General features: G+C 41.0%; 1 protein-coding gene across 1 annotated transcript in view; it reads right to left on the bottom strand.

Moving 5' to 3' along the window:
- PTPRZ1 (protein tyrosine phosphatase receptor type Z1) overlaps window positions 1-27,824 on the bottom strand; it is a 156,057-nt gene that overhangs the window by 6,274 nt on the left and 121,959 nt on the right. The window contains exons 14-25 of the mRNA XM_038556356.1: window positions 22,174-22,265; window positions 19,380-19,465; window positions 16,597-16,617; window positions 16,328-16,424; window positions 13,108-13,190; window positions 11,685-11,819; window positions 10,553-10,687; window positions 9,225-9,388; window positions 7,455-7,590; window positions 5,680-5,826; window positions 803-896; window positions 417-490 (exon numbers count right to left, since the gene is read on the bottom strand). Coding sequence (XP_038412284.1) covers window positions 417-490; window positions 803-896; window positions 5,680-5,826; window positions 7,455-7,590; window positions 9,225-9,388; window positions 10,553-10,687; window positions 11,685-11,819; window positions 13,108-13,190; window positions 16,328-16,424; window positions 16,597-16,617; window positions 19,380-19,465; window positions 22,174-22,265 — 1,264 coding nt within the window. The remainder of the gene's footprint in view (window positions 1-416; window positions 491-802; window positions 897-5,679; window positions 5,827-7,454; window positions 7,591-9,224; window positions 9,389-10,552; window positions 10,688-11,684; window positions 11,820-13,107; window positions 13,191-16,327; window positions 16,425-16,596; window positions 16,618-19,379; window positions 19,466-22,173; window positions 22,266-27,824) is intronic.

The raw sequence follows: 27,824 nt of genomic DNA, 5'->3' as shown, positions 1-27,824 counted from the left end.
ACCACGGGGCGCCCTCGTGCCCAGACACCCTCCGCGGGAGAGGACCAGGGTGCAGTGGGCACCTGCTGGGAGGCTGGGCCGCTGCACTGGGGACCATCCGCACGCTCAGCCCTGCTCCTGTCCCCGGGCCTCAGTGGCCACCCGCACGCACCTCCCTGCTCCTGTGACCCAGACTGCGACAGGCCTGGGCACAGCACAGCCCCGCCATGGCCACAGGCCCTCGGGTCCTCCCGCGTCACGCTCCAGTGGCTGGCCGTGGGCCGCAGCTTGGAATGTGTCAGAGGATGCTGCGGGCCACGATCCTGGGACGTGGCTTCTACGCCACCTGGGTCTGCAGTCGCCGCTCGGGGGGCCCTGCCGGAGTCGCTCTGGGGACACAAGCCGGCCGGCGGCATTCGGGGACGTGCCCGACTTACCATGACATAGGAGGCGTTGATGTAGTCTGCGCCTTCCCCGCTCGGGGACGAGATGCCGACCCGCGATCTCTCCACTGGAACACAGAACAGTCGTGGTGACCCGCCGCGCCCACAGCTCTGCACCCCCCCCCCCCCCCCCGCGAAGCTCCCCTGCGTGTCCCGAGCGGAGCGCCGACGGTCTGCAAGCTAGTTTTTCTATTATTTTTGCATTTATTAAGAAGCACGTCAGGATTCAGGAGTCCCTTTTTAACAGGCACGTTATCGGACGTAATTAGAAAACCACGGAGCGCACGGACTCATTCCGCGATGTACGAATATTGCCAAGTTGCCTCCAAGGCTTCCACCACCGGACAGCGCTGGGTTTTCCATGGTGCGGCATCACGTACCGGGGATGATGGAAGAAGTCCTGTTCTTCTCCCTGTTGCATTGCTTTAGGGCTGTGGAATAGTCGCTCTGCTGTATATTTGATTGGCTCAGGAGCTGGAAAAATATAGACTATTTAAGTCACCCAGACACTCACACACACACACACACACACACACACACGTGACCCAACCAAGAAACCAAGGAACGATACTGGTTTTCCAAGAGTCCCTTGCTCTAACTCCCTGGCACACCTGTGTTCCCTGCACCAGGGCTGCTGCGAGCAGCACGCACCGCCCCCCCGTTGGACGTCCACCGCTGGGAGAGTGGGAGAGGCTTCCCCGCGGCTCCCTCCACAGGTGTGCACCCTCCATGTCTCCCACTGACGTCGCACACCAGAGTTGGGAGAAAATGGCGTGAACTGTGTGTGTGTCTGTGCACGTAAATGGATAGGGCTGGATTTCATTCAGTCTCTTAGTACCCGTTTTACGAACAATCGACTTGCTATTTTTCTATCCCCCCAACTAGTGAATGTTAGGATTATTTCCAATATTGTGCTTTTCTAGACTTTGTAGCCATGGATATCCCTTGCATATTTCTTAACACCCACACATGGAATTAGGAGGCATCACCATTTGATTTTCGACAGTCTGATAGATGCAACGTGGTTTTGATTTGCATTTCCTTAATTACTGTGAGATTGTGAATTTTAGCATTCATTAGCCATTTTGATTTCTTCTTCGATGATCGCCTTTTTATATTTCTACTTCACTGTCATTGATTAATTTGTAGGAGGTTTTGATGTCTTGAACGTTAGTCTATAATCTGTTTAAAAAGTTGCCAAAGTCTTTGTTCTCTTTAATCACTCAGACGCTCATGACCAAGTCATTTTTTAAGGTCTCGGCAAATTATGTTTTTATTTAAGAAGTCCTTTTCTACCTTGATGTCTTCAAAATATATATTGCTAGTATTTTCTTGTAATAGTTCTAAAACCTTGCTTTCACCTCTAGGTGCCTAATACATCCTGAATTAATTTTAGTGTTTGAGGTGCGGTAAGAACCCAATTTTACTTGTTTACACACGGAAACTGTCCCAGCCTCCTTTACTGTTTACTCTGTCATTTCCTCACTGATTTATAGTATCCTATCTACCCTATAACCCTTTTTGAATATTTATTTATGTGTACTCTTTTCTTTTCTCACCAATCTGGCTGTAGGTTTGTTTTATGTCTTTGACAGAACTTGCTTTTGGTTTTGTTTCGTCTCTGTTTCTATTTAATAACTTTAACTTTCTAGTTAATTTAAGAAAGCTTTAACTTCCTTAAAATTTTTCTGTCTCCCTCTTTGGGTGTACCATGCTTCTCTTCTAACTTTTACATGATATGCCTATTTCATTTGCTTTTTTTTTTAATTCTCAAATATATTTAAGGCTATAACTTTCTTTCCAGATATAACTTCAGTTGTATCGTATACATTGTGCCAAGTAATGCTTCTGTTGGCCTTTAATTCTAAAGATTTTATAATTTCCTCTTTAATAGATCAATTATTTAAAAGAACATTATTATTGTCCAAATACGTGGATTATTTTTAGGACCAGTTTTCATGGTCAGTTTCTGATTTTACTATATTAGATTCTGAGACTACAGTAAGGACTGTGCAGAGTCCTTGAAATTAACTCTTCACCCTCTGGCAGCAATTTGACATCATTATTTTAGAATATGTATACGAGCACACGTGTGCACCGCATGCCCATGCACACACACCTCCTGTGTCACACTGGGAATAGAAGCCACAGAATTTTCCCTCAGTCTCCAGCCTTGGAGCGCATATGCTTCCTGCCATACACACCCACTTAGGTGTCCCTGCTTTTGGCCGCAATCCCTCTTTTTTCCTGAATCTTACTCATTTGCACCTTCCCAGGATCTCCTCTCTCTCTCTCTCTCTAACAATCTCTCCTCCCCCCACATACCCACTACCATGGATCTCTTTCTATCAGTTTTTTTTTTAAGTAATCTCTCTTTGATTTAATTTAATTTAATTTAATTTAATTTTATTTTATTTTAAGTCAACGCTATTCCCAACATGGGGCTCAAACTCATGGCCCGAAGATAAAGAATCGCATGCTCTACTGACTGAGCCACGCAGGTGCCTCACTTTCTAATAGTCTTTAAACAAACTCAGATGCCTCTCATTAAAACATAAAAAAAAAAAAAACCCAAAATACAAAAAACCAAAAAATATCTCTTTCCTTCCCACTTGAAGTTGCCTTCTGGCTACCCCTGTCATTCTCTTCAGAGTCCAAAACAGCTTAAATTCCACATATGAGTGAGACCATAGGATGTAGCTCAGAGAGTTTAAGTCATTTGGCCAAAGCTGTAAAGCCAGCAAGGAGCAGAGTCTGAATTCTAATCTAAAATTACTGGTAAACAAATAACATTTTCTTTTCGTTACACCACTACATTTATAGCTTGAACTAATTTGATTTAGTTGTTCAATGACTTTAGAGATTAGTCAAATCTTTCACAAATGATAGGCCTATTTATAGACCCACCTCAAAGAAGTAGCCTGAATTAGAACATATCCAATCCTCTTGGCAAGGTACATTTTAACTTTGTTTTATAAAAGAATGAGCCTGTGTTTTGTAGAAGACGAAAGATTGGCTAAAGCAAAATCTATTTGCCTCATGGGATAAGCACGGGAACTCAGAAGCAAAAGGGAAGAATAAAGTAATGGTATCAATATAAAAAAATCATGTTTATATCCTAGTATCAAACACAAAAGCCTGCATGTGGTGTCCGAAACACACTTGTTTTCTTTTTAAAATGAGATATAACTGACATATGACATTACGGTAATTCCAGGTGTACATCATAATGATTTGATGTCTGTATATATCGCAAAATAGTCACAATAGGTCTAGTTACCATTACTCACCGCACATAGTCATGAAATTTCTTTCTAATGATGGGAACTTTTAAGATCTTAGCAACTTTCAAATATGCAATACAGTATCATGAACGATAGTCACCATACTGTACGTTATGCCCCTACGCCTACTGATCTTATAACTGGAAGTTTGCATATCTCGACCCTCTTCACCCATTTGGCCCACCCCCTGCCCTCTGCCTCTGGCGACCATCAATCGGTTCTCTCCATCTATAAACTTGATTTTTTTTTTTTAAATTCCACATATAAGTGGTATCATACAGTGTTCGTCTTTTTCTGTCTTTATTTATTTCATGGAGTTCTTTCTGATCTACTTCACTTGCCATAAAGCCCTGTAGGTTGACCCATGTTGCTGCAAATGGCAAGATCTCATTCAGTTTTGTGGCTGAATAATATTCCATGGAATACATACACTACATTTTCTTTATCTAGTCATCCTTCAATGGACACTTAGGCTGTTCCCCTAAATCATGCTGCAATGAACGTAAGAGTGCAGATGTCTTTTTGAGTTAGCATTTTTGTTTCCTGCAGATAAATACCAGAAATAAACAGACATGTAATTTATTTCAAAGAATCGTTCCTATAGATAAACTTGAATGGCTAATGTGTTATAGGATCATGCAGATGCGCGCACACACACACACATCCCTCCACCTCCCTACTTATGTGTTAGTAGGATACAGAGTCAAATGTCCCTCCCTTCACTAAGATTCTGGCCCCATAACTGATCTATCCATTTTGATCCTGGGTTATCTAGTCTAAGCCATATCAATTCTCTTATGCAGTCATGTAGGCATAAGTCATGCTGAAATGAGAATTCTGTTGAAAATGAGTAATGCTTACATATTTTTTAATTTAGAAAAAAAGCTATCCTAACAACCTAATGTTGATGTTTTATACTCCTTTATTGTCTATTTCTGGGAGCCAAGCAGCATACTTTTTCTTTCTTTAGTGTTCTGTTATCACTCAGATAAGCTCTGCTGAATAAAAACATTTATGTCTTCCCGACAGCAGGTTCCAAGCGCAGCATTCACCCCTAATCTTTCTCTTACTCCTCCAAAGGCACAAAAGGTGCTGACTGAGAAGGCAAAAAATCAGAAGGAATTTGTAGTGACTAACATCTTTTATGTGGTAGCCTGGGGAGAAGAGGAAAAAAACACCCTGCAATTTCAAGGTTTGTTAACTCTCCTGGGTTTTTCCAGGGTCTTTCCCATTTTCCCTAGACAGTCCTTCTTCAGAAATGGGCCCCGTTTCTTTAGGAATCCCGGGAAGCAAGGAGGTAGGACAGGCCTAAGGGGGAGTGAACAACACAGCCTCCATTCCTTGGGAAAGCCACATCTGTGCGCCTCCCCCTCGCTGCAGGGCCCAGGAAGATCTGCTTTCTGAATTCTGTGCTGACTGATTTCTGGAAGTCAGAGAACTAGGGTTGTGGGAGGTATGATATTGAACAAAACACACTCCCTGCTCCAGTTCACTGCCTCGTGATAAGGTGGGTGGGAGAGGCTGGGGTTGGAGAGCTATTGTTCTGGTGTAGCCTCTTCTCTAGTCCAGGGCCTTCAAGTGAGACAGATTTTTCCACAGAGTAGCATCAACAGCCTGAGCCGGAGCACTCATCGTCAAGTGGTCTGGTTTTCTCAAAGGAAAAAGAGCACTTAGGCCGTCTGTATTATGAGGTCTGCTTGCCCCTGTTCCGCTCCGTGCCCCCCTTTCCTGGACCAAGTCTGCATTTGCAAACATTAATCTAGAGTTCTTGAGAACTTTCCTTCTTGTTCCTCAAAATTAAGATTCTCCTTGAGATTTACCACGTGGCTTTGGTGCCCACTATAGAGAACAATCCAAAGCCACTGTACCAGTGGAGCTCTGAACCCATCCACCTGGCCTTGTCGACTCAACCGAGGAGACGTGGGAACACTGAATTGTGTGGTGACATCCAAGAGGCTTCCGAGAGAACTCACCTTGAATTGTTTCTCTAGCTTTGTTTTGCCAGTTGGTCCAGGAATGAGGAGCGCGTTGACATAGGCATGAATGTGGCTGTCTGGCACCTCGGTCTCCTTACTGAGTATGGCCTCGACCAGAGCATCGTGAATGAAAACATACTGTTCCTGGCAATGACAATAGGGGACATTATTTCAGGTTTCCTTTATATATGTCTAAGAACAAAAGTAAGAGTCTTCACGGACGGACAAAACCAGTTTTACATAATGGCGGAGGCGGACCCGCTCAAGATGGCCTCCTGGCCCAGGCAGGAAATCAGATGTAGGGAAGAAGGCGGTCGGGAGAGAATGCAGCTCTTCTTGTCCCTCACCTCTCTACTCCTAACGTGTTGACATTTGGGGGTAAGAGGCAAAGCGACACGCTCATCCTTCAAACCTGCGACCTGCTTCTGTGTATTTTGCATGAGGGCTTTCCTGGCTCTTCTACTTCTCATGGCTCTTCTTCCATCCATTTCAATTCTCCTTTTAGCCAGTCATATACAACTTAGCACAATTTTACATATAGCTTTTAATGGCCGTCTTCTGGCTCCTGTATGGGACTCTTCCCTTGTCTAATCTGACTAGTGTGTCATTTCCCTCATGGCATGGTGTGGCTGCATGGCATGGTGTGGTTTGATTTTCCCCCACATGGCCATATATCTCTGACTGCCCTCAGGTTGCCATCCATAGTTTGCAACTTCAATTCATTTTTATTTAGAAAGAGGAGGGAAAAAATACAGATATGCAGACTTCATCCATGTCACGTAAACTGCGTATGACGAACTCTATGGGCTTAAAAATGGGATATAATTCGAGCATAATTCATATTTCTAAAATATGAAAATGAGTGCATTTATTCACTATATGCAGGAGAGACCCGAGGTGTTTGCTAGCTGGGATGGGTGCTGTCCAATGCACTGACTCTTTTCTTTGAATCTTCTCTGTCATCAGTGTCATTTCAAAGATATGGTCACAAAATAGACAAAATGTAGCCGGTCCATCTAGGACATCTAATGCAGTTACCTGGTGTTGTGTGTGGAATTGTATCCCCCCAAAAGACACGCCGAAGCCCTAAGCACCCCTGGCCAGTACCTGAGAATGTGACCATATTTGTAAATAAGGTCACTGTGGAGGTCACTAGTCAAGATGAGGTGGTGGCTTTTGTTCTTCTAAGAAAAGGAAATTTGGACACAGACAGAGAAGACAGCGTGTGAAGACGGAAGAGACTGAAGGAAGGCTGCTTCATCCGCAGACCATGCAGGGCTCCCCGAAACTCAGACAAAGCAGGATCCTCCTTTAGAGGATCCAGGGGCAGCACGGCTCCACCAATACCTTGATTTTGGACTTTCATCCTCCAGAACTATAAGGCAGGATGTGTCTGTTCTCTCTCTCTCTCTTTTTTAAAATTAATTTATGTATTCCTGAGAGACACAGAGAGAGCAGAGAGCCAGGCAGAGGGAGAAGCAGGCTCCCTGCGGGGAGCCCAATGCGGGACTCGATCCCGGGATCACGCCCTGGGCCGAAGGCAGGTGCTCAACCGCTGAGCCCTGCAGGTGCCCCACGTCTGTGTTCTTTGGAGCCACCCAGTTGGTAGCGCTTTCAGACGGCGGCCCTGTGACACCAATCAACCTGGTGAAACAAAGCCTGGTGCTCCCAGTGCCAGCATCTTAGTGGCATCTCCAAGCCTTACGGAAGTCAAAGTATCCTCCTCAGTGGGGGAGGGAGAGAAGCAGCAACCAAGCGCACCCTTCTCATACCTCAGTTTGCACCAAATAATTTCTTTGTGAACGAATGTGTTTCAAGAAGCCAAATATGTTGACGGTCCCTTCCTGTTGAATTTGCTGCAACATACTGTCCAGCACGATGTACGTGCCTGTTCTTCCAACCCCAGCGCTGAAGGGGACACAAAAAGAGAACCGTTTCAATGTCAAGGATTAGATGAACCTGACGTTGGGTCACTCCTGGCTATCTCGTAAGTGAAAATAATTCTCTCCCCCAAGTGACTGAGCCACATGAGAAATAATTTAGCAATCCCAAACCAAACAGGTTAGGTGCTGAGTACAATGCTTCGAATAACAAATTGGTTGCCTTTTAATTTTTGGCCACAGGGCAAACTGTAAAACAACCTGTTTCTGGGGGAGATTTCTAATTCATTAATTAGAGATCTTTAAATCTTCAATAATCGTATTTGTTATTCATCATACGTGATACAGAATGAAGACGTTCTGCACCCGAGCATAGCAAGTAGACATTTAATCGGAGAAAAACGAAAACATCAGCTTCAGCCAACTCTGAGAATAAAAGGTCCTGGGTCTGTATTGTCAGGTAGACATGTTTGTGTAAAGGTTTTCACATTAATTGGAAAAAGAATTTGATAAGGCTTTCAGCTGAAAATATCATTTCAGCTGAAAGGTAGGAATAAAGCCTACCTTCAGGCATTTCTAAAGGGCCATTATCTATTGACTTCTTCAAAGCCTCTACCGGAGGGACGGGACTCATAGGCAGGGATTCTTTTCAAATGCTCTGACAAGTAGGAAGTGCTAGAGTGGAAAATTAGCACCTGCTCCTCACAATACCCGGGTCCTTCTCCATTTGCTAAGAAACAATCCCTGACCTTCAGAGCTCTTTTTCTTGCATTTTCCTGTTTCTCTCAGCTTATCGTCAGGCTAACAGATGAAAAACCTCAAGATAGGTCTCTCAAACTTTGTCTGAGGATAACTCCTGAGATAGATAATTAGAATGTGTCAGATAAGCTGTATATCAAAGGAAAACACTTGCCTCTGTAAAAACACAGACGGGCTCTGACACAAATACCGTCCACAGAAATCAACTTGATTTGTGTGGTCCTAAAGCGTGGCGCACACTCAGCGCTCAGTGCATGTTAACTGTTATTTCTCTTTTAACTGAAAAAAAACAGGAGGTTAAAACCTCTGACACAGTTTTTTTCTCTTTCTTTGAAATATCATTATTTCTCTTCATCAAATTAGTCTTGGAAATAAAGTAACCGGGTAACGACGAGTTGATAACACCTTAACCTATTAGACAGAACTTGGGAAAATGAGAAAACAAGTTTGATCCCAAGCTGTTAAAAACATCTTAAAAAAAAATCTTAAAAGTAGTTCACCAAACTCGTCACCGTCCGGGCGCGTTCGTTTCTCTAACATAAACCTGACGTAGTAACGGCGCGAGAGGCCCTAACTCCCAGGGACCGGGTATGTCCCACGCACTTTGGTCCCAGAATAAATGTTTAATGACGAAACACGTTTCAAAAGCTAAAATCCAACTCAACAGTGAAACAGAGTAAGAAACACCATGAACACGCCTGGTGCTTGGGAATCCTTGGCGACGGCGCCCCGAGTCTGCTGCGTGCATTTCCGAGCGGTCAAGATGCTGGAGTTCGGGCATGTAGTCTCGCTCCCCCGACTCCACAGAGTCACGCCAGCTCTGGCAAAACCCTTGTTCCAGGGACTCCCTCTTGGGTAGCAGAAGCCATGCTGTGGGTTCAGGAACCCGTGCCTGGGACTCACCTGCAGTGGACGACGACAGGCCCCACGGCGTGGCGCTTGGCGTGGGCCGCCTTCCGCACGAAGGTCAGCACGGGCAGCGAGTACTCCGGCACCCCCATGTCGGGCCACTGGGTGTAGTGGTACTGGGTGACCACACGCCCGCTGGGTCTTCCCTTCTGGGAGCCCTGGGAGACAACACAACAGGACACGCACGAGTGCGCTCGCGTGGAAACACACAGGCACACACAGGTCCCTACCACCGACTCGAGTTCCGTGGCCCATAATGAGGCATAAAAACACACTGTGGCTTGTGACGGTTAATTTCATGTGTTCATCTGGTGAGGCTACGGTGCTTGGTCGTTCGGTCAAACACCAGCCCTGCCAGATGTTCCTGTCAAGGTGGGTTTTTTTGTTTTTAAGAGATTTTATTTTCTTAAGTCATCTCTACACCCAACATGGGGTTCAAACTCACAACCCTGAGATCAAGAGTTGCATGCTCTACTGACTGAGCAGGCCAGGTGCCACCCCCCTCCCCGTTGGGGTATATATATATATATATATATTTTTTTTTTTGGTGTGATTGACATTTAAATTAGTAGATTTTGAGTAAAGCAGATCACACTCCATGATGTCAGCAGACCTCATCTAATTAACTGAAGGCCTTAAGAATAAAGACTGAGCTTTCCTCAAGAAGGAATTCTTGTGACTAGAACATAAAAACTTTGCTTGGATTTCAAACATGGAGTCAATTTCTTAAAAAATCTCCCTCTTGGGGCGCTTGGGTGGCTCAGTCAGTTGAGCGACTGACTCTTGGTTTCAGCTCAGGGTTGTGAGTTTGAGCCCTGCATTGGGCTCCACGCTCAAGGCCGAGTCCTTTTGTGATTCTCTCCCTTTGCCCCTCCTCTCAGTCTGCGCACGCTCTCTCTCTCTCTCTCAAATAAATAAAATCTTAAAAAAAAATTCTTCTTCTTTTGATGTCAATCACACACATGTGCACACATTGCTCTCGAGAACCCTGATTTATACGTCAGTGCTTTTTTTTTTTCCTGCCTTATTTCAATCTCCACTATTTTTAGTTAGATGCGCAGTTATCACATGGGGCAGGAACTTTCATTTGTGCATCACATCTTCCACTGCACCTGCTGGCACCATGACCAATCTGGCTCCAGGGCCATGGCTGGCATTTAGAGACTTAGCAGGAGCCTTTGGGGATGAGCGTGGTTGTGATAAGAACTCTTGATGCCTTCAATGATCTCTATTTTCAGCCTGTTTTGGTTGTACCACCCACTCACTTACAAAAAGACCAGATGTATCACTTGACTGAGGATGTCCTCCATGTGTGGACTCACCTTTTTTATCTTTGTGTTTCTTAGAGTAAAACTCCTCACAGTATAATAGGCCAGCATTTGAACACTCTTCTGAGTGACCAGGAAGTTCCCGTACTCTTCACTACCATCAGCAGGCCAGTACTGGTCACATTTTCTCTGCAGAAGACAAAGTAAAGATGCTATTTCCATATTTCAAATGTTTGATGTGAGAGTTGTCCCTGGAATCAGGAGGGGTCTAGCCCTGGGACACAGACGGGCTCCGTCACTCTTCCAAACATTTTCTTTTCTTTCTACAGGATTGCAAGTAGTTTAGAGGAGCCTGCCGAGCCGAGAAACCTGAAAGGATCTGACCCAAACTCCCCGTTTCAGATGAGGAAAGAGAGGCCAGATGTACTGAGTCACCACAAAGCTGGACTAGAATCCAGCTCCCGTGAATTAAAATGTTTCACTCTCCTTTGCTTTGCAGTGAAGCCCACTGCAAAGGAGCTCATTACTCTTTTCCTCACGGCATGAAGAATGCATTTAAGCAGCCAACAGCTCAGGGGCGCCTGGGTGGTTCAGTCACTTCAGTGTCTGACTCGACTTCAGCTCAGGTCACGATGGCAGGGTCCTGGAATCGGGCCCCACATTGGGCTCCACGGTCAGTGGAGGATCTGCTTGAGGATTCTCACTCTCTCCTCACCTCCTTCTCTCTCTTTTTTTCTCTAAGAATAAATAAATATTTAGGGGCACCTGGGTGGCTCAGTGATTGAGCCTCTGCCTTCGGCTCAGGGCATGACCACAGGTCTGGGGACCGAGTCCCACATCAGGCTCCCTGCATGGAGCCTGCTTCTCCCTCTGCCTGGGTCTCTGCCTCTCTCTCTCTCTGTGTATCTCATGAATACATAAATAAAATCTTAAAAAAAAAGAAATGAATTTCTATAAATGAATATTTTTTTTAAAATAGCAGATAACATGATTTACAGTGAAACTGTGTGACCTGTGACCTACAGCATCAGGCTTCCCATAGCCGTCCTCCACAGAGGAGGGATCCCGATTAGGCTTCAGGACTGCTGCTCCTTCCTGATGTTGAGATGTTGAGCCTATTAAACGCACCTCACAGCACTTCAGATGACTACCTGGGGGATGAGAACGCAGATCACGACCTACGTACCCTTCCTTTCTCCACGAGGTTTGTTATCATGACGATCACCTCCACGTTATGCTCCCATATCATTCTCCAGAAGTCTTCAGCAGTGGACTTCAGCGGGCCTTGGGCAGCAATGTAAGCTTTTGGTCGGTTGTAGCCCTGAAGAAACAAGTGACACACATTTTTTTTTTTTTTTTTTTGCTAAGTTGCTGATTTTATGCCATTTTTATTGTACAATAGTGAGTTTTTAAGGTCAGTGCATTTTTTTCCATAAAAGAAAAACAATAAAAAATAATCCTGCGATGGTGGAGAAACTTGGCAGTATCAGCAACAACAATTCTCTAACTATAATCTTTGGGGGGAAAAAGTTCTCTCTGCTTCAATCCAGATGCTATTCTCTGCATCTTCAGTCCAAGTACACTTGATCTATTTACTATGGGCTTTCACTGCGCTGCTTTGAAATGTTTTTGAGGCACTGGGGCTCAGCTGTGTCTGACAGTGGGGAAGCCTCTGGTGTTGTCTCCCTCCCCAGCCCCGGGGGTACCAGCAGTGCTAATCACGAACAGCTATCCTGCCCTGGGCACCTGCTGATACCCAAGATGCTCTATGAACATTTACCCAAATCCTTGCAAAATGGAAGCCTTATCCTTGGTCTAGAGATGGGGAGAAGCTCAGGGGAGTTAAGTGGCTCTCCAACCTTTCGTGGCCACCCAGTGACAGGGCTGGGATTCAAAATCAGTTCTAACTCCAAAGCCCATGTTGGATCCGACATACAGGCTGCCTCCTCTGGAGCACGAAGTGGCTGCCTGTGACAACCCCCTGGATACGTATACTCGGTGCTCGCTTCTGCGAACTAACTGTTCCACACAGCATAACCTGCAGGCAGCCACACGGGAGGTGTAACTGAACTCCCCGACACCAGCTGACCACAGTGAAAACCCAGTGAATTAGTCCGTGGCCTGTGGGGAGCTCTAATGAGTCCCACACGGTTGGGGACCCTGAGGTGTGTGCCAGAGATGACGAGGTCGATAGCTGGGCTAGGAATCACGTGTTTGTCTTTTAGCCAGGACGGCCTTGGGAATCCTTCAGTCAGGATTTATGGATCAACTGCTACCCATACAATATTGGGCGAGGAACTGTAGAGCATTCAAAATAAGCAGGAGTCCAGTCCCTCACATTTCAGGAGCTCCAAACCTGTCCAAGTGAGTATACACCATCCCCCTTGAACGTGCATTTCCAACCTGAAATACCTTTCTCACCCACGAGAGAAACCAAGTTCAAGCACTTGCGTGTAACTCAATCTGAAATCCTTTAGCCATGGGATGTCCGACTGCTGATTCATATTATCTACCGTATAACATGTATTAAGCACTATATAAGTACAGTACAGCGGCCTAATAAATTCCTAGTCTAATCTCCATGAACGTTTCAATTGGAGCATGCTTACATCGACATAATTGGCATTGATGTAATCAGTCAGCTTGCCATCTTTCTCAGCAAGTTGTGCAAGTTTAACCCTACTATGATCATCTGTAATAAAGAAAAGAAAAGATGTCACTATGGCATATGGCATGGACTAATTTTCAGCATAAAGGTCATTTATATTTACATAATGATACATCAAATACAATCCAAATAAGTGCAAAAATAATTTAATTTTAGGAGTCTTTATGGGGATACAGAGATGACAAAGGTAAATACAACAAGGGCCCCGGCCTTCAACAAGTTGTCTAATGCACATCATGAACGTGGACACATACACAGAAAGGAATGTTCAGGTGTCAAGGGAGGCGCAAAGTATGAGGGGGGACTGGAAGGCAGAGATTGTGTTGGTTTGGGATGTAATAAACATCTTCACTAAGGTTGGAAGGGGACACTGGCATCTCAGATGGGTTTCTAGAGATGGATCTTAGGGCTGTGAACAGTGGAGAGCCACTGAAAGGGAGAGAAGAGTGTCGGGGGCGTCTTAGAAAGCTAAGGAAGGATGGTAGTATATGTCCTCTGAACAGGAGGCTGTGGGGGAAGAGAAAGCAGAGAGGGGAGGAGAAGGGACCTAGGACATCTCTGTGTAGGGTTACGGCAAGTAGCTCTCTCAGGAACAAGCTCGAAGTGCTGCCACTGCATAGCGAGGCCAGAGAAGGGCTCCCCAAGAACAGGGGGTGTGAGTCCCGCACTGTCTATTTAAAGGGGTGAAAACCATGGTAACTTAGACATGGTCTCCTGTGGCAATTAAAATACGCAGAAATGAGGACTCTTAGATGAACTTCAGTTGTACAGAGAAATTATATGTATTTGGAGGAATGACATAATAAGAAAGGGAAGTCTTACTAGAAGGAAAACCGAGAATTTCAAGGGGCAGAATGTATTTATTGTTTTCAAGGATGAAGAAGTGAATACAAAAAAAAAAAAAAAAAAGCGGATACAGTCCAAACCATGACAGTGGAGAGATATCCTGGGATATTACTGCTTCTGGGACAACAGGAGCTCACAAAGTGCAGGGAATGTACCCAGAAATAGATGCATGGCAATGGAAGGATAGGTTTGATGCCAGGCTGACATTTTTGTTTTTTTTTGTGTATTTTGGTTCTAATATTTTTAGAAGGATGTTACTGGGTAAATTTTCTGGATTGTTTTACTTCATTTCTACAGTAGGATTGTTATTATTGATATGCCAGGTTATTTCAGGGATTAAATGGAATCATGTGTTTATGGGGCCAGGCACATAGAAGGTGCACAACAAATATTAATCTCCATCCCTTCTTAATTACTGGGTAGGTGTTTTCTATTTGGCTTGTAGTGCGAATAGTTTAACAGCTTCACCCTGCCCAAGAAGCAGCTGAATTTTTATGTGCAGCCAGGATAGTTACTTCAGTTGAGGAAGACAAAGATGAAGCAGAATGTCCTCCTTAAACCTTCTAATAGAAATTTGTGTCAGCCCTGTGCAAAGGAAGTAGCATTTATCCAAACTATTTAAGGAAATGTGACCATAAAAGGATTAGTATTCAAAATACATAAAGAACCACAACTCAACACTGAAAAAAAATCCAATTAAAAAATGGGCTGACGGCATGAACAGACATTTTTTTCCAAAGAAGACATCCAGATGGCCAACAGTCACATGGAAAGGTGCTCGACATCCCTCATCATCATGGAAATGCCAACCAAAACCACAATGAGACACCACCTGACACCTGTCAGAATGGTTAAAATCAATAACACAAGAAACAACAGGTGTTGGCGAGGATGTGGAGGGAGGGGAGCCCTCTTACACTGTTGGTGGGGATGCAAACTGGTCCAGCTAAGCTGGAAAACAGTGTGGAGGGTCCTCAAGTAGAACTACCCTGTGACTCAGCAATTGTACTACTGGGTATTTACCCAAAGATACAAAAATACGAATTCAAAGGGGTACATGCACCCTGATGTTTACAGCAGCATTATTTACAGTAGCCAAACTATGGACACAGCGCAAGTGGCCATCAACCGATGAAAAGATAAACAAAAAATGGGGTATAGATATAGATACATTACTCAGCCATGAAAGAGAAGAGAATGAAATCTCGCCATTTGTAAAGACATAGACGGAGCTAAAGTATTATGCAAAGTGAAATAAGTCAGTCAGAGAAAGACAAATACATACGATTTCACTCGTATGTGGAATATAAGAAAGAAAACAATGAGCAAAGGAAAAAAAGAGATAGAGAAGCGCAAACCCAGAAACAGAATCTTAACTACAGGAACACACTGATGACTAAGGGGGTGAGGGTTGGGGGGAGGGAGGGGCGAAACATTGGGTGGGGATTAAGGAGCGCCCTTGTGAGGAGCACTGTGGTGTATGGAGGTGTCGACTTACTATACTATACGCCTGAAACTAACATTACACCATGTGTTATCACTGGAACGTAACCCAAAAAGTCTGAGGGAAAAAAAAAGGAGTGCAGTTTCATTGGCTTCCAGAAACTAGAATGGTGCCCGAACTTAAATAACCAAGCTGGTAATAGCATGCTCATAGGATCCAGGGAGGCCCACTGAATACTTAAGGAAGGAGAGGAGAATAAGTTTTGGGGGAGGGGATGTAGATGGATTTCAAGAGATGGAGGAGAATATAAAGGAAAACCAGCAGGAACATATGTAAACAGGAGATGCAGTATGAAGATGTAAGAAAGATGGTAATTTCATAGGAAAAAATTAGGTAAATGTGCATTAAACAAGAGATAGGTAGCTGCTCATTGAGGAAAAAAAAAAAAGACAACAGCTAAGAAAATAAAGGGAAAGAGGAATAAAAAACAATCCAACTAGCCATAAGACCCCAGGAAGAATGGCAAGAAAGACACGAAAGGCTAGAAGGAAAAATAAAGTCTAAAGGAAATCTCATTTGGTCAGTAAATTCACCCAGAAGTAAACAGATCTCAAGTGAAAATAGGACCAGGGGATGTAAATAATGACAGATTTACAGCCCATGGGGCTTGAAGGAAGGCCAGGATTGAATTTGAGCTTCTTTTGTTTAAAGGGCACCTATGGTTAATTGTAGGATGTGTAAGTTAGAGGAATATATGCTCTGGGCCACCTAACAGCAGCCCCACTCCCCAGTACCCAGGGCCTGAGCCAGCCACACCGAGGTCAGCAAGGCCAGTGACAGCAAGGTCAGGGCCGAGGAAGGACATACTCACAGGCAACGATATTTATGTACCGGTTCTTGTGCTTATTGTCGGGGTGATTGGAGCTGTCTGCTGTAATGCCTAAATCAACAGTACAGCTCTGCACCTCCTGTAAAGAAATTTACGTACGACATTTTAACACATATCCTTTCAAACCAAGTGCCTTAAAAATATAACATAAAAGACAAAACAAATTAGTCTATCCAAAAAAAAAATTTTTTTTTTTTACATGTTACAACTATTTCTTGGCTAAAAGAAAATGCAGTGAAATAATGCCTTACCTGGTAAAACTCTTTCAGTGTCTAATGAGGGAATGAATGCCAAAAAAGTAAAGAAATCAAATTCCACAGCACACGACAAATGAGAAAAAAAAGCGTTCATATTAGGTTTACAATGGAAAACTATGATCATGCAATAAATACATTTGTCAAATAGTAACAAAACAGAATGTTTCAAACAGTTGCATGCACATCAAAACTTCCAACAATTTGGAACCTTAAAATTATGTACAAGGAAAAAAATAACTTTTAAAAGGGGACAGTGGTATAATAATACGAATATAAAATGCAGATGAGAAAAACCATCTATTTGATGACACGTTTTCTTGTATTAGATTTGCTAATATCCAAATATAATTTTATTTGACCACTATAGCACTATTTGAAACTCTAAATTAGTGACACATTCTTTTTTATTTGTTTAGAGTAATTTTAAAGAGTAAACAGCTTCCTATTAGGTGGTTTGTAACAGATTTAGGGCTATCAGAACATTAACAATTCTAAGATTTTTTTTTATCACATATACTATATCATTTTGAAACAAAATTTAGACAGCATTACTTTCAACATATTTAACTAGCAGATTTCTTTTTAATTTAAACTTTGATGGGTACAAAAAATTATTCTGCCAATTATCTTTAAAATGAATTAAAATCCTTTTCAGAGATGTTTTCTAAGTACATTAGGTAGGAACTTACAATTATTTAATATAAGATAATAACATGAAAGCTTTATACTTTTTGAGAAAGTGTATAACCCAAATACAAATCTGACTCATCAGCAAATGGCCCAGCCTCCCGCAGTAAGTTTTTAAGGCCTCTTTTGCAGTAAGCCATTCTGACTCTAGATCTATACACAATTTAATATCTGAACCACTTAAAAGGCATAGCATTATTAGTTATTAAGCTAATTACTAAGTTAATGAAACATTTTCTTGAATCAGACTGTGAGTTAAAAGCAATGGAATTAAGAATACACATTTTTACATGAGGTTATTTTATTAATTTAATTATCATGAGCTGGCTTAACATTCTTGAAAATGATTTTATAATCATAAAAACTACAAATCTGCCTTTGTGCATATGCTATAGGCAACTTTTATTATAAATTGTCTATTTTTCCTTGTGGTTTTTAACATTTGGGAAACGAGGCCCATCCTCGTCATATTCTCCCTCTTTCAATAACAATTTTGTTTGATGGGAGTCTGATAGTTTCTGTGAGCCAACATAGTACCGCCTCCCCTCTAACCTCTATTCTGGTAAGAAACAAATAATTTGGTGTTTTAAATATATAATTCTTTATATTATTCCACTTAGTATTACCTTGTACTGCTTTCTATTTCAATGACTTAGAATTCTTTTAAGATTAAATGAACTGGCTTCTATTATTTTTCATTTAGCAAAAACACATCACATTTCACTTCTATTTCTTTTGATTTCTTAAAGCTTTCTAATTTATGGCATTTTCCTTCCCTAAATACATCTTAGCTGATGTGACTCCTGGGGAGCAGAAGTCACAAAGTGCAATGGGGAAAGTGGGCCACCCTCTACTCAGGATCAGAGCTCAAGGTGCTTCCAACAAGGAGGTCCATAGAGCACTTCCGGAGAGTAGGGATTATTCTAAGAGGAGAGACAGAAAAGTAATATGATGTTTCCTAGAGCAGAGGGATTAGAGGGGAGGCTAAAGATCCCTTGCTTGCTGGAACGAAAAGTATGTTTCAATTTTTATTATTTCTATTTTTTAATTCTTTTTTTAAAATTTAAATTCAATTTACCAGCATAGAAAATAGAATTTAAATTAAAAAAAAAATTACAGACCTAGGTTTGAATCCCAGTCCTGCCATTTTTAAAAATTAATTATTTAAATAGAATTATAATTAACATGCAGTGTTATATTAGTTTTGGATGTGCAGTATAATGATTCAATAATTCTACACATTACTTGATGCTCATGGTAAGTGTCTCAGCTCTGCTATTTAGGGGTTGTTAACTGACTTCTGTGGAAGTTGATTTTGTCAGTAATATGAACAGAAATAAAAACAAATAACCTCCAGAGTTGGGTAAAGATTGAATGTAGAAGCATTTAGTCCAACGACCGGCATGTTAGGGAGTGCTCAATACTGGTCAACTTTATTTTTTTGCAGTTGTCATTGTTAACTCCAACTTATTTTGAAAACTCTGTTTAACTGATAGTTTGGGGGCCATGGTAAATTTGCAGCAAATTTCTCTGCCTCTTCTAAGAGTATTTTATGGATATTACTAGAAACATTTTTACTGATTGTGCAGTTCAAATGTTTTTTAGAATTGCATATTTTCTTGAGGAGAAGATAGGACTTTACCTTGTTTAGTATTTATTAGAACTTGTATAATAAATGCTTCTGCATTTACACTGGTGTAATACTTACAACTGAGAGTTTATATGTACTTTGGTTGAAAATCATGAAATTTAGTAGTTTAGTATAATTTATATAATTTAGAAAATTAAAAGGAATCGGTGTTACTAATTCAGATTAAAATAATAATACTGGAATTCTGTACTTCATGGGAGAAAATTAACAATGTTTTTTTCTACGAGTACCACTTGGTTTTTAAAATGGGAAACCAATTTTCTAAATTATATGATAACCATAACACATCTCCTAACACATAAATGATTACAGAACTAATAACATTCTTCCTAGAAGTGAAAATGGTTTCAATGTCTTTAGGTCAAGAAATAGCCTACCGCTGAATCTTTTAAATTTACTATTTTCCATATAATTTAAAATAGGCATATTAAAATCATACCTCAAATTCTTCAGTAAACCCACTACTTGCATGTAAGTCTGCAACATGCTTTGGAAAGTGCTTTATTGGAATTGCCCCAACATCATCTAAGTAAAAAAAAAAAAAAAAAAATTAGTTCGCAAAGGATAATTCATCAGAAAGGAATACGCCTGTCATTTATAAAGATTTATAAAGTGCCTTCTTCTAAAACAACTTCAAAGTTTAATTATTTCTACATTCCTGAGGGAACCGCAGCTTCCAATGAAACATCAAGCAACGATCAATTTTCTCCAAATTTACTATCAATCATAATTTGCATTTTACATGCTTTGATCATGAATCGCTTTTCCTTTCATACTTTAAGAAATAAGAATCAATTTTTGATGTTAAATAATGAATGCCACCAAAGCCTCATGTCTTATCAATGGACTCCATCTTTTTATGGGTGATTTTCTTTAACATGAATAGGAGTTGTATTTACATTAACACATTTAACACGAATGTGATTTCTGGGTAAAAAAAATGCAGAAATAATATATTTTCAATTCTACCCCGAACTAAACATAATATAAAGCGTAATTTTAGTTTCATAAAATTACATAGTTTAATGTTTTACAGTTAGTCAGATGTTTACATTTGAAAACATTTTTCCTTCTCTATAAATAATAGAAAACATTGATATGCAGACTATTCATTAAGGATAATGTCAAAAACCTTTGGGACTTTTAATATGTAAAATTTCAAGAACTCTAACTTGAAAATATGCTATGTAAACAAAGTCATTGGATCTGTTAATTAATTGTGAAGGGGCCAAATTATTTTAACTGGCTCTGTTTTTTTCCCCCCTCTAGAAAGACTTTCTTAGATTAAACATATCACTAGTTCACAGTATGCAATTTCACAAGTGATTTCTTTGACAAGGAAACATCAAACACATTTCACGAGAAACACTTATTTACATCAACAGATGTTCAGCATCTAGGCCATTTAATATTTTTAAGCTTCAGTTACCAAGAATTTGTCGATTTTTTTGAAAAGTAGAATCCATCTGTTCTCTCTTTTAGATGAGTGTACCTGAATACTAAAATTGAATTAGCCAGTTAAGCTTGAGAAACACTAAACAAAGGTGTAATCCTGCCTTCACATCTACAGAAGGATCTTGCCTGGAAGGAGCGTTTATAATTAGACAAGAAAACAGAAATAACTTGTCACGTCTAAGTCATTAGCTCTTCCCGTAACGGTCCCTCAAGCCCGTAGATGCCGCCTGCACGGCTAACCTCTTTTCACAACCAAACTGACTACTATCTATTTCCAGTCATGTGTTTTGGTCATTTCTTTCAAAAACTGGTCTGCAAGTAAGTGAGACCAACATATCCTTTTAATTCCCTATGTTCTGTGGAAAGGCAGGTATCTGGGTGATCTGGAGCGCGGGTGACGTGAGGAAATGCCCTCGGTCACACGTGTTCTGAGAAGTACAGCAGGGGATGCTGGAGTTCCTGGACTGCGTCCTGACTTGGGATTATTTACTGTTAATAATAAGTGATATGGGACTTGGGAAGACCATGCATGTCAACTTGCTTACCCATGCTGAGAGCATCTGTAGGAGAGCCATGAAAGGGAAAAGAGTCAAAACGCAATAGGTACCCGAGAGCTGTCAATCTCAAAACCCTTAATATGTTAATGAGAAAGGGTGCTGTACTAAAAGAAAGGTACAGAATTTTAATATAAACTAGAAAAACAGAAATAAGTGGTATCTAAAGGCTCAGAGTGGATAAAAGAGGAAAAAGAGCCAAACACTTCTAATTCCTATGCCCACTGAAAATCACACAGAAAATGCTTCTCTTTGTTTGTTGGTTGTTGGTTTTTTTGAAAATATTTTTTAGATCATGAGATTTCAGAAGATAACATCTTGTGGAACTTGGGCCTCTAACAATAACATATAGAGTATCATCAGACAATTGAAAAAGAGGCCTCTGTAACATAACCACATTGATGAATTTCTCCTTTTGTTTTCCCTGGTTTGGTGGTTCTCTGTGTCCTTGTGTTATCCTCTATCCTCCAGGACTTCTTCCACGGTTCACATATTTCTAGGCAATTCCTTTTTTGTTATCACTTTTCATTCTGAAATGTTATGCAATGTTAATCAAATAAGTGTCTGTGAACTCCAGGGTCAGCGGATGTCTGGTTAATTCCTGAATATTGTTAACCAGGTGAGTTCTGATAAAAATAGTCGGTATTCAAGCTGTTTGACATTGTGACTTTAAGTATTTCAGGCAATTACACATTCTTCGTGCACTCATGTTTTTCTTCTACTCCCACCACTTTCTAGTTTTTAGTTTTAGAGTTGGTTTTCTTTTTTTCCTACTGTAGCGAAGGAAGTTCTTTTCACATAAATTCAGAGGATCAGAAAGGAACTAAGCTTTATCCTTATTTTTGTTATTTTGTCCTAGCCACCCTTACTGCATCGGTTTGGTCTGACTTTTGTTGCTCAGGTTTCCATTAAGGTACTGGAAATGACTGAAGGTCAGCCTCCAATTATATTTTATCGCTATGCCTGTGTTAACAGACTACAGCTGACTATCATGAGTTACTTAGCCATATCGCCTGTATGGCCAAGAATGTTCAAAACTATTAAGAACAAGATAGAAACCTTGGCGCCTGATACACGGCTGTAATAAACATTTTGGGCAGCTCAAGTATTTACTCATCCACATCAGAGCCATTTGCAAAGTACTCCAATAAGGACAACCCTTCCCGCATTATGCTTTTCATTCAACAACTACCAGTTACTCGTGGTCACACCTTACGCTATTACCTGAAATTGGAAAGATAGGTGTTGGAGGTGTGGATATTACTCGAGGGGATGTGCTGTCCTCTAAATAAAAGTGTGCAGTCTGGAAGCATTTCCTGGAAAGAAAAGAAAGCAATTTAGGTACCAGTTGCCATAAGGCCACTTCGGAGCTGCTTGAAAACTATGACAGAAACTTCCAGAATTAAAGCATGAATGGAAAGCTACATCTATTTTACAAAACACAAAGTATTAAAGAATTTCACGGCCTCCAAATTCATCTCAATTGTACGTGTGCCAGACGCACACGGGTGAGTAGATATCAGACGCCCTGAAAGCAGAGATGGCATTTGAAGTCGTGGTTGGTGCCAAACAGGATTTTGCCAGGATCAGGACATCTCAGGGCCCGAGTCACTCTCCCTCTGCTGCTATGTACCAGGGGGTCCTGCCACCTTGGACTGGACCGGAGGGGAAAAGAAACCACGTCCGAAGCTCTTTTCACTCAGTATTCCAGTGAGCATACCTTTCTGAGCACATTCAGCTGCTAGCAAAAGGTAGCTCTGACTTGTACAAATGAAATTCTACAGTGCCGTGATATTCTGATGAAAAAGGAAGACCGCTTTATACTGTGAGTATGATAATGCAGTAAGGACAGAACGAAGTGAGGAAATAATGAGCATATAACCAAAAACAGGCGTGATTTTCTTTCCAACAGATGCTAGCCTTGTTGATGAGGGTTTTGAGAATGAATATATTTGGAATCAACGACAACTATGACCTACAATGTCACCTGAATCTATTTTCATTCAGATAATAAGAGTAACATCTGGTAAGAGCACACCACAAACTATTGAGAAGAGCAAAGAACCAACTGCTGCTTTAAACTAATGCAAACCGTACTTAATTAAAAAAATTTAGATAATTAAAACTGCTAATGACACTCTTTGATGTGGGTCATTTAATTTATCTGAAATATTATTCATGAGTGGTTAGGCTTAAATAGAAATATCTGTTTGAGTAAAAATGCCAATCTCACTTTCCATTTAAGAGTCGAGCTACAAGATATTTATTCTAATGAGCTTTAACATAACATTTGTTCTTATAGGACACACCTCAATTGTAATATTCCTTCAGTAATCAGCTCCCTGCATAAAATTCATCAGTGGCTTCCCAGTGGAATTCGAATGAGAGTCAATTATTTCAAGAAGGGCTGTAAGACCCTCCATGACCTGGTCCCCCACCTACATCAGGGGTGTCCTCTCCTGGCCTCCTTACTACTGGCCTCAGGTCCACACTGGTCCTCTGTGTCTTCTTCCAAGAGGCACCATCAGCTCACCTTGGGGCCTTGGCTCTTGACCTTCCTTTTGGTTGCCTGCCTCCTTCCGAGCATATTTGCACTGGCTAATATGCCACCTCCTGTGACAGTCCTTCCCTGACCACGTCAGCTAAAAGGATCAGCTCATCCCACCAAGTCACTATTCCTCTCCCTAATGTCAGCTTCGCGTCACTTGTCGCTTTCTGAAATTCCTTACTTATGTATTTGTCTCGTGTGGTTTTAGCCGGTCCTTCCTCATCAGAATGGAAGCCTCACGAGGGCAAGGTGCTTGGTCTCAATGCAGTGTTGGTCCTCAGCGCGAAGAACAGTGGCAGGTGCCCCACATCTTCAAGTTGTAGGTGCCCCAAATATTTGCCCAATGAATTGACTGCTATGAGTAGTATACAATTATATAGTTTATTTATAACCTTAATGTCACAGGCAAAAAAAAAAAAATCCAAAAGTAAGGATGTGCATAGTAAAGACTAGCCCTCTGCTGTGATCGTGTAAGCCTTTGATAAGAGGACACGTATCACCAAGAGAACACGAGAATGTCTTTAAGGGAGAACAGGCAGTGTAGGAGGAAGAGGAGTGCACGTGGAATCAAGTGTTGAAGGGATGTGAGCTAGGTTCACAGCCTGGAAAGCGGAAAAGAGTACAGCCGACCATGAAGAATGGGAGGGATGAGGGCCACTGGTCTCACGGGAAAGAAACTACCCAGCTGCAAGTCTGCATTTGAGCACCCCTGCAAGCAGGCTGGAGCAGAGACTCCAGGGGAAGTTTGGTGTCTCTGTGCAGCCACAGATGGAGCATGTCCAGACACACTGATAGGAAAACACTGGGTTTGATACGTCTTTCAGGATCACAGTTAAATCTCTTTGATTCCTCTAAAATGCAGATTACTAAGGCTAGGAAAAGGGTTTCTATTTATGTTTCAATGAATCTTCAAGTCGTAAAATGTCTTAGGGGACCTCGTGCAATATCACAGCAGATGTTAAGAATCTTTCTGACGCATAAAGATTAGCTCTGGTGACAAGGACCTCACTGCTTTATGAGTCATCTCGAGTCACTAGATATTTCTTTCTCATGCTAACTGAAAGTACCTCTAAATGGTACCCACTGTTATGCCTCTTACTGTTGATATTTTTTTGGTATTAAGCCAAAAATCTATCTTCCTGTTACTTGGCCATATTGGTTCTATTTCTGTACTTGACTGTTAGATACTGGTACCTAAGATCTTTCAGCACTTAAATGCTACCCCTCTATGGCCCTCACTTGTTTTCACTTTCTCCTTGAAGTTTATACTCCAATAATACAAGTTGCAGATCACTGAACATGCCTTGTCCTGCCTTCACTCAGGGTTTCTTTCCCCTGCTTTAAAACATGGTTCTCCTGGGACGCCTGGGTGGCTCAGTTGGTCAAGCATCTGTCTTTGGGTCAGATCATGGCCCCAGGGTCCTAGGATCAAGTCCCACTTTGGGCTCCTTGCGCAGGAGGAAGCCAGCTTCTCCCTCTGTTTGTGCGCACACTTTCTCTCAGACAAATAAATAAAATCTTTAAAAAAAACTCTGCTTCTCCTGATCAAAATGCCTCACTCATGAATATGCCAGAGAAATACTAACCTCCTTAAAGACAACTCGGTGGTATCTTCTCTGTGATAAAGGTTCTCAATCCTAAGTAGCCTCTAACACTCCCATTTCTCTGTTTTCACTGCACTCAAGACAAACTTCCACTCATCCTCACCTTGACAAAGACTATTTTGAAAAATATGGTTAAGTAATCCAAGGATGACCTTCACTTCCTGAACTCTACAGAATTAAAAAAAACTTTATTAATTGGTAGCTAGGGTTATGATTTTGCAATATATTTGTTTTGTGCCTATATCCTCATTACATTTTTTAAAAGATGAGGCCATGTCTTTTGATTTCTGTAAACCCAACTCTGAATACAGTGCCAAGAGTACAAGAGGTGTTAAATGTCGAATGTTTAGATGGATTTCCAGGAGCAACTAAATCTCACCAACCACAGGTAATTCAGCTGCATCCTAGATTTCTTGCCTACCTGAGCCTCAAATGGGATAACTTAAAATCTCAAAACATTTGGGAGAAGGAGGTGAAACATATATAACTAGAGGAAGATGGATGGATGGATAGGTGGATAGAGAGAGGATGGGTCTGAGAAAATGGGAAGAAGGCAGGACCTCACAGAACAGAAAAAGGTAAATTAAAACTTATTGGTATTAGGCTTTACTATGTTTAATGTTCATTGTATCATCTGTGCAAATACCAGCTCTACTCTTTTTAGCTATGTAAGCTATGTAAATATTTGTTGGTTTAAGCAAATATGGTCCAATGGTGTTACTTGTATTAACAAGCAACAAAAGGGTATTATAAAATCATACCAAAAAACTCTGTAAGTTGGAAAAGTTAAAATTAAGATAGTGTAGGATAAGTTCTTGATGACGATCATAACATATTGCTTCAGTATACTTGATAGTGCAGTTCTATCCCGGAAGTGACACTCTCCCGGAGGCAGCATGGTAACCGGAGGCCTCCATTCTGGGTTGGTAGCTATCCTTAGTGACTCATAAATTTGAATTTAAGATCAAGAGAGAACTCATATTGCTTTTCTTCCCACTCCCCAAAGCTAAAACAACTGTCTACATAAAGTTCTTTTCCATACTGCTTTTGATGGAGTGCTATTTTGTTGATTATACCTTTGGTATTTTTTAGGTTCCAACTGTAAAAAAAAAGCTCCCAAAAGTTTGCCCTTTGTCTTCTTTAAAAAGAACTTTTTGAAAATCTTCCATCTTGACGTCATTTTGCAACTTAGAAACTTACGATTTGGCTCATGTAAATCCTACCTTAAAACATCTGGAAAATAATTTCAAGGCATATTATTTAATGTATGACAAGATTCAATATCTATAGTCCATCTGTTCTGTACAAGCAGCGAACGTCTTCACGTCTATGTGCTAAGTGTTGATAACTATGTCTCTTGCTAATTATCACTCAGCCATGATGAAAAAAGTGATGACTGTTTTAAACTTGTAGACATAGGTCCTATCAATCAATGTTAATCTGATTATTTGATTTACACCTTTTCATCACAGTATTTAGAATTAAGAGCTAGAAATGTGTAATTATTATTCCATTTTTTTTGGATCCTTACACAAATAGAACCACATTTATTCATTATGCTGCATGCATCACAGAAACCCTAAAGAAGGTCTGACTGCAGTCTTAGAAATGATCTAGTGAACCTTCCCCCAAAATGGTAGAGAGAGGAAAACCAGCTCATAGGTGGATAAGTGACATGTCCAAGACCGCAGAACAAATGGCAGGCAGAACCGGGAAAGGGACCCAGCTTTCCTCACCTCTAATTTCTTGTCTTCCTACTACAACATGCTTTCTCCCAAGTTTTACACAAAACCTAGGGGACTGCCTCGAGTTAGGTGAAGAGACAAAAGAAAAGACTCATTGTACCACTTTACAATTATTTTTTCTCCCAGGAAATTAGGTTAGAAAAATATAAATATATCGGCTTTAAATATAGCCTTTAAATATATCGGCTCAGAAAATCTCATAAGGACTGAGTCACTATTAGGACTTCTTTCCACAAAGGTCTAAAATGTTTTCATACTAGCTAGTGAAATCACACGGGTCTACATCAGAATTTGAATATCTCACAAAAACCGTGAAGAATTTACTAACACTGTCATTTTGTGATTCACCAACTAATACCCCTGGTGTATTACTGATCTAAAAAGTTACATTTTGAAGTGAATTCATTTCAAATGGATGTGAAAAGGACAGATATGTTAAATTTTAAATGGGTAAGTAAAAAGAGTGACAAATTTTATCAGAACGTTTGATGATAGATATAAAATATATACATAAAATCGTCAGAGTGCTCAGATTTTAAGCTAATGCACTCTACTCAAGGTACCAAAAGTGTTATTTGTGAGGAAAAGGCGAATATCTTATTGGTGAAGGTCAACTTAATATTTTTACAACTGGCAATTTCTTTCTTCTTCACATAATACAGATGAGATGACCCATTATTAATAGACTATAAAAACCGTTACAGATTTTAATTCTCCATAAAATACCAAATCATATTAAATAAGAAACTTTCAAATTTGCAAAAAGTAAACTTGAAATATTAAGTAACAAAGATTAAAATCCTCATTCTAATTATTTCAACATCATAACTGAAACCATCTGACATTTTTATTGGAAATTTATTCTAACACCATTTATTATGAAGTAGAATTTGGGTGTATTTTCCATCTCACTTTTAAAAAATTAACTCTAATTCCAATAACTTCAAAAATTGGTTTTGCAGGGAAAAATCAGATGAG

Source organism: Canis lupus, chromosome 14 (assembly GCF_011100685.1).
Source record: "Canis lupus familiaris isolate Mischka breed German Shepherd chromosome 14, alternate assembly UU_Cfam_GSD_1.0, whole genome shotgun sequence".
NCBI lineage: Eukaryota > Metazoa > Chordata > Mammalia > Carnivora > Canidae > Canis > Canis lupus.
Note: the sequence above shows the minus strand (reverse complement) of the source record. Positions and strands in the feature narration are given on the sequence as shown.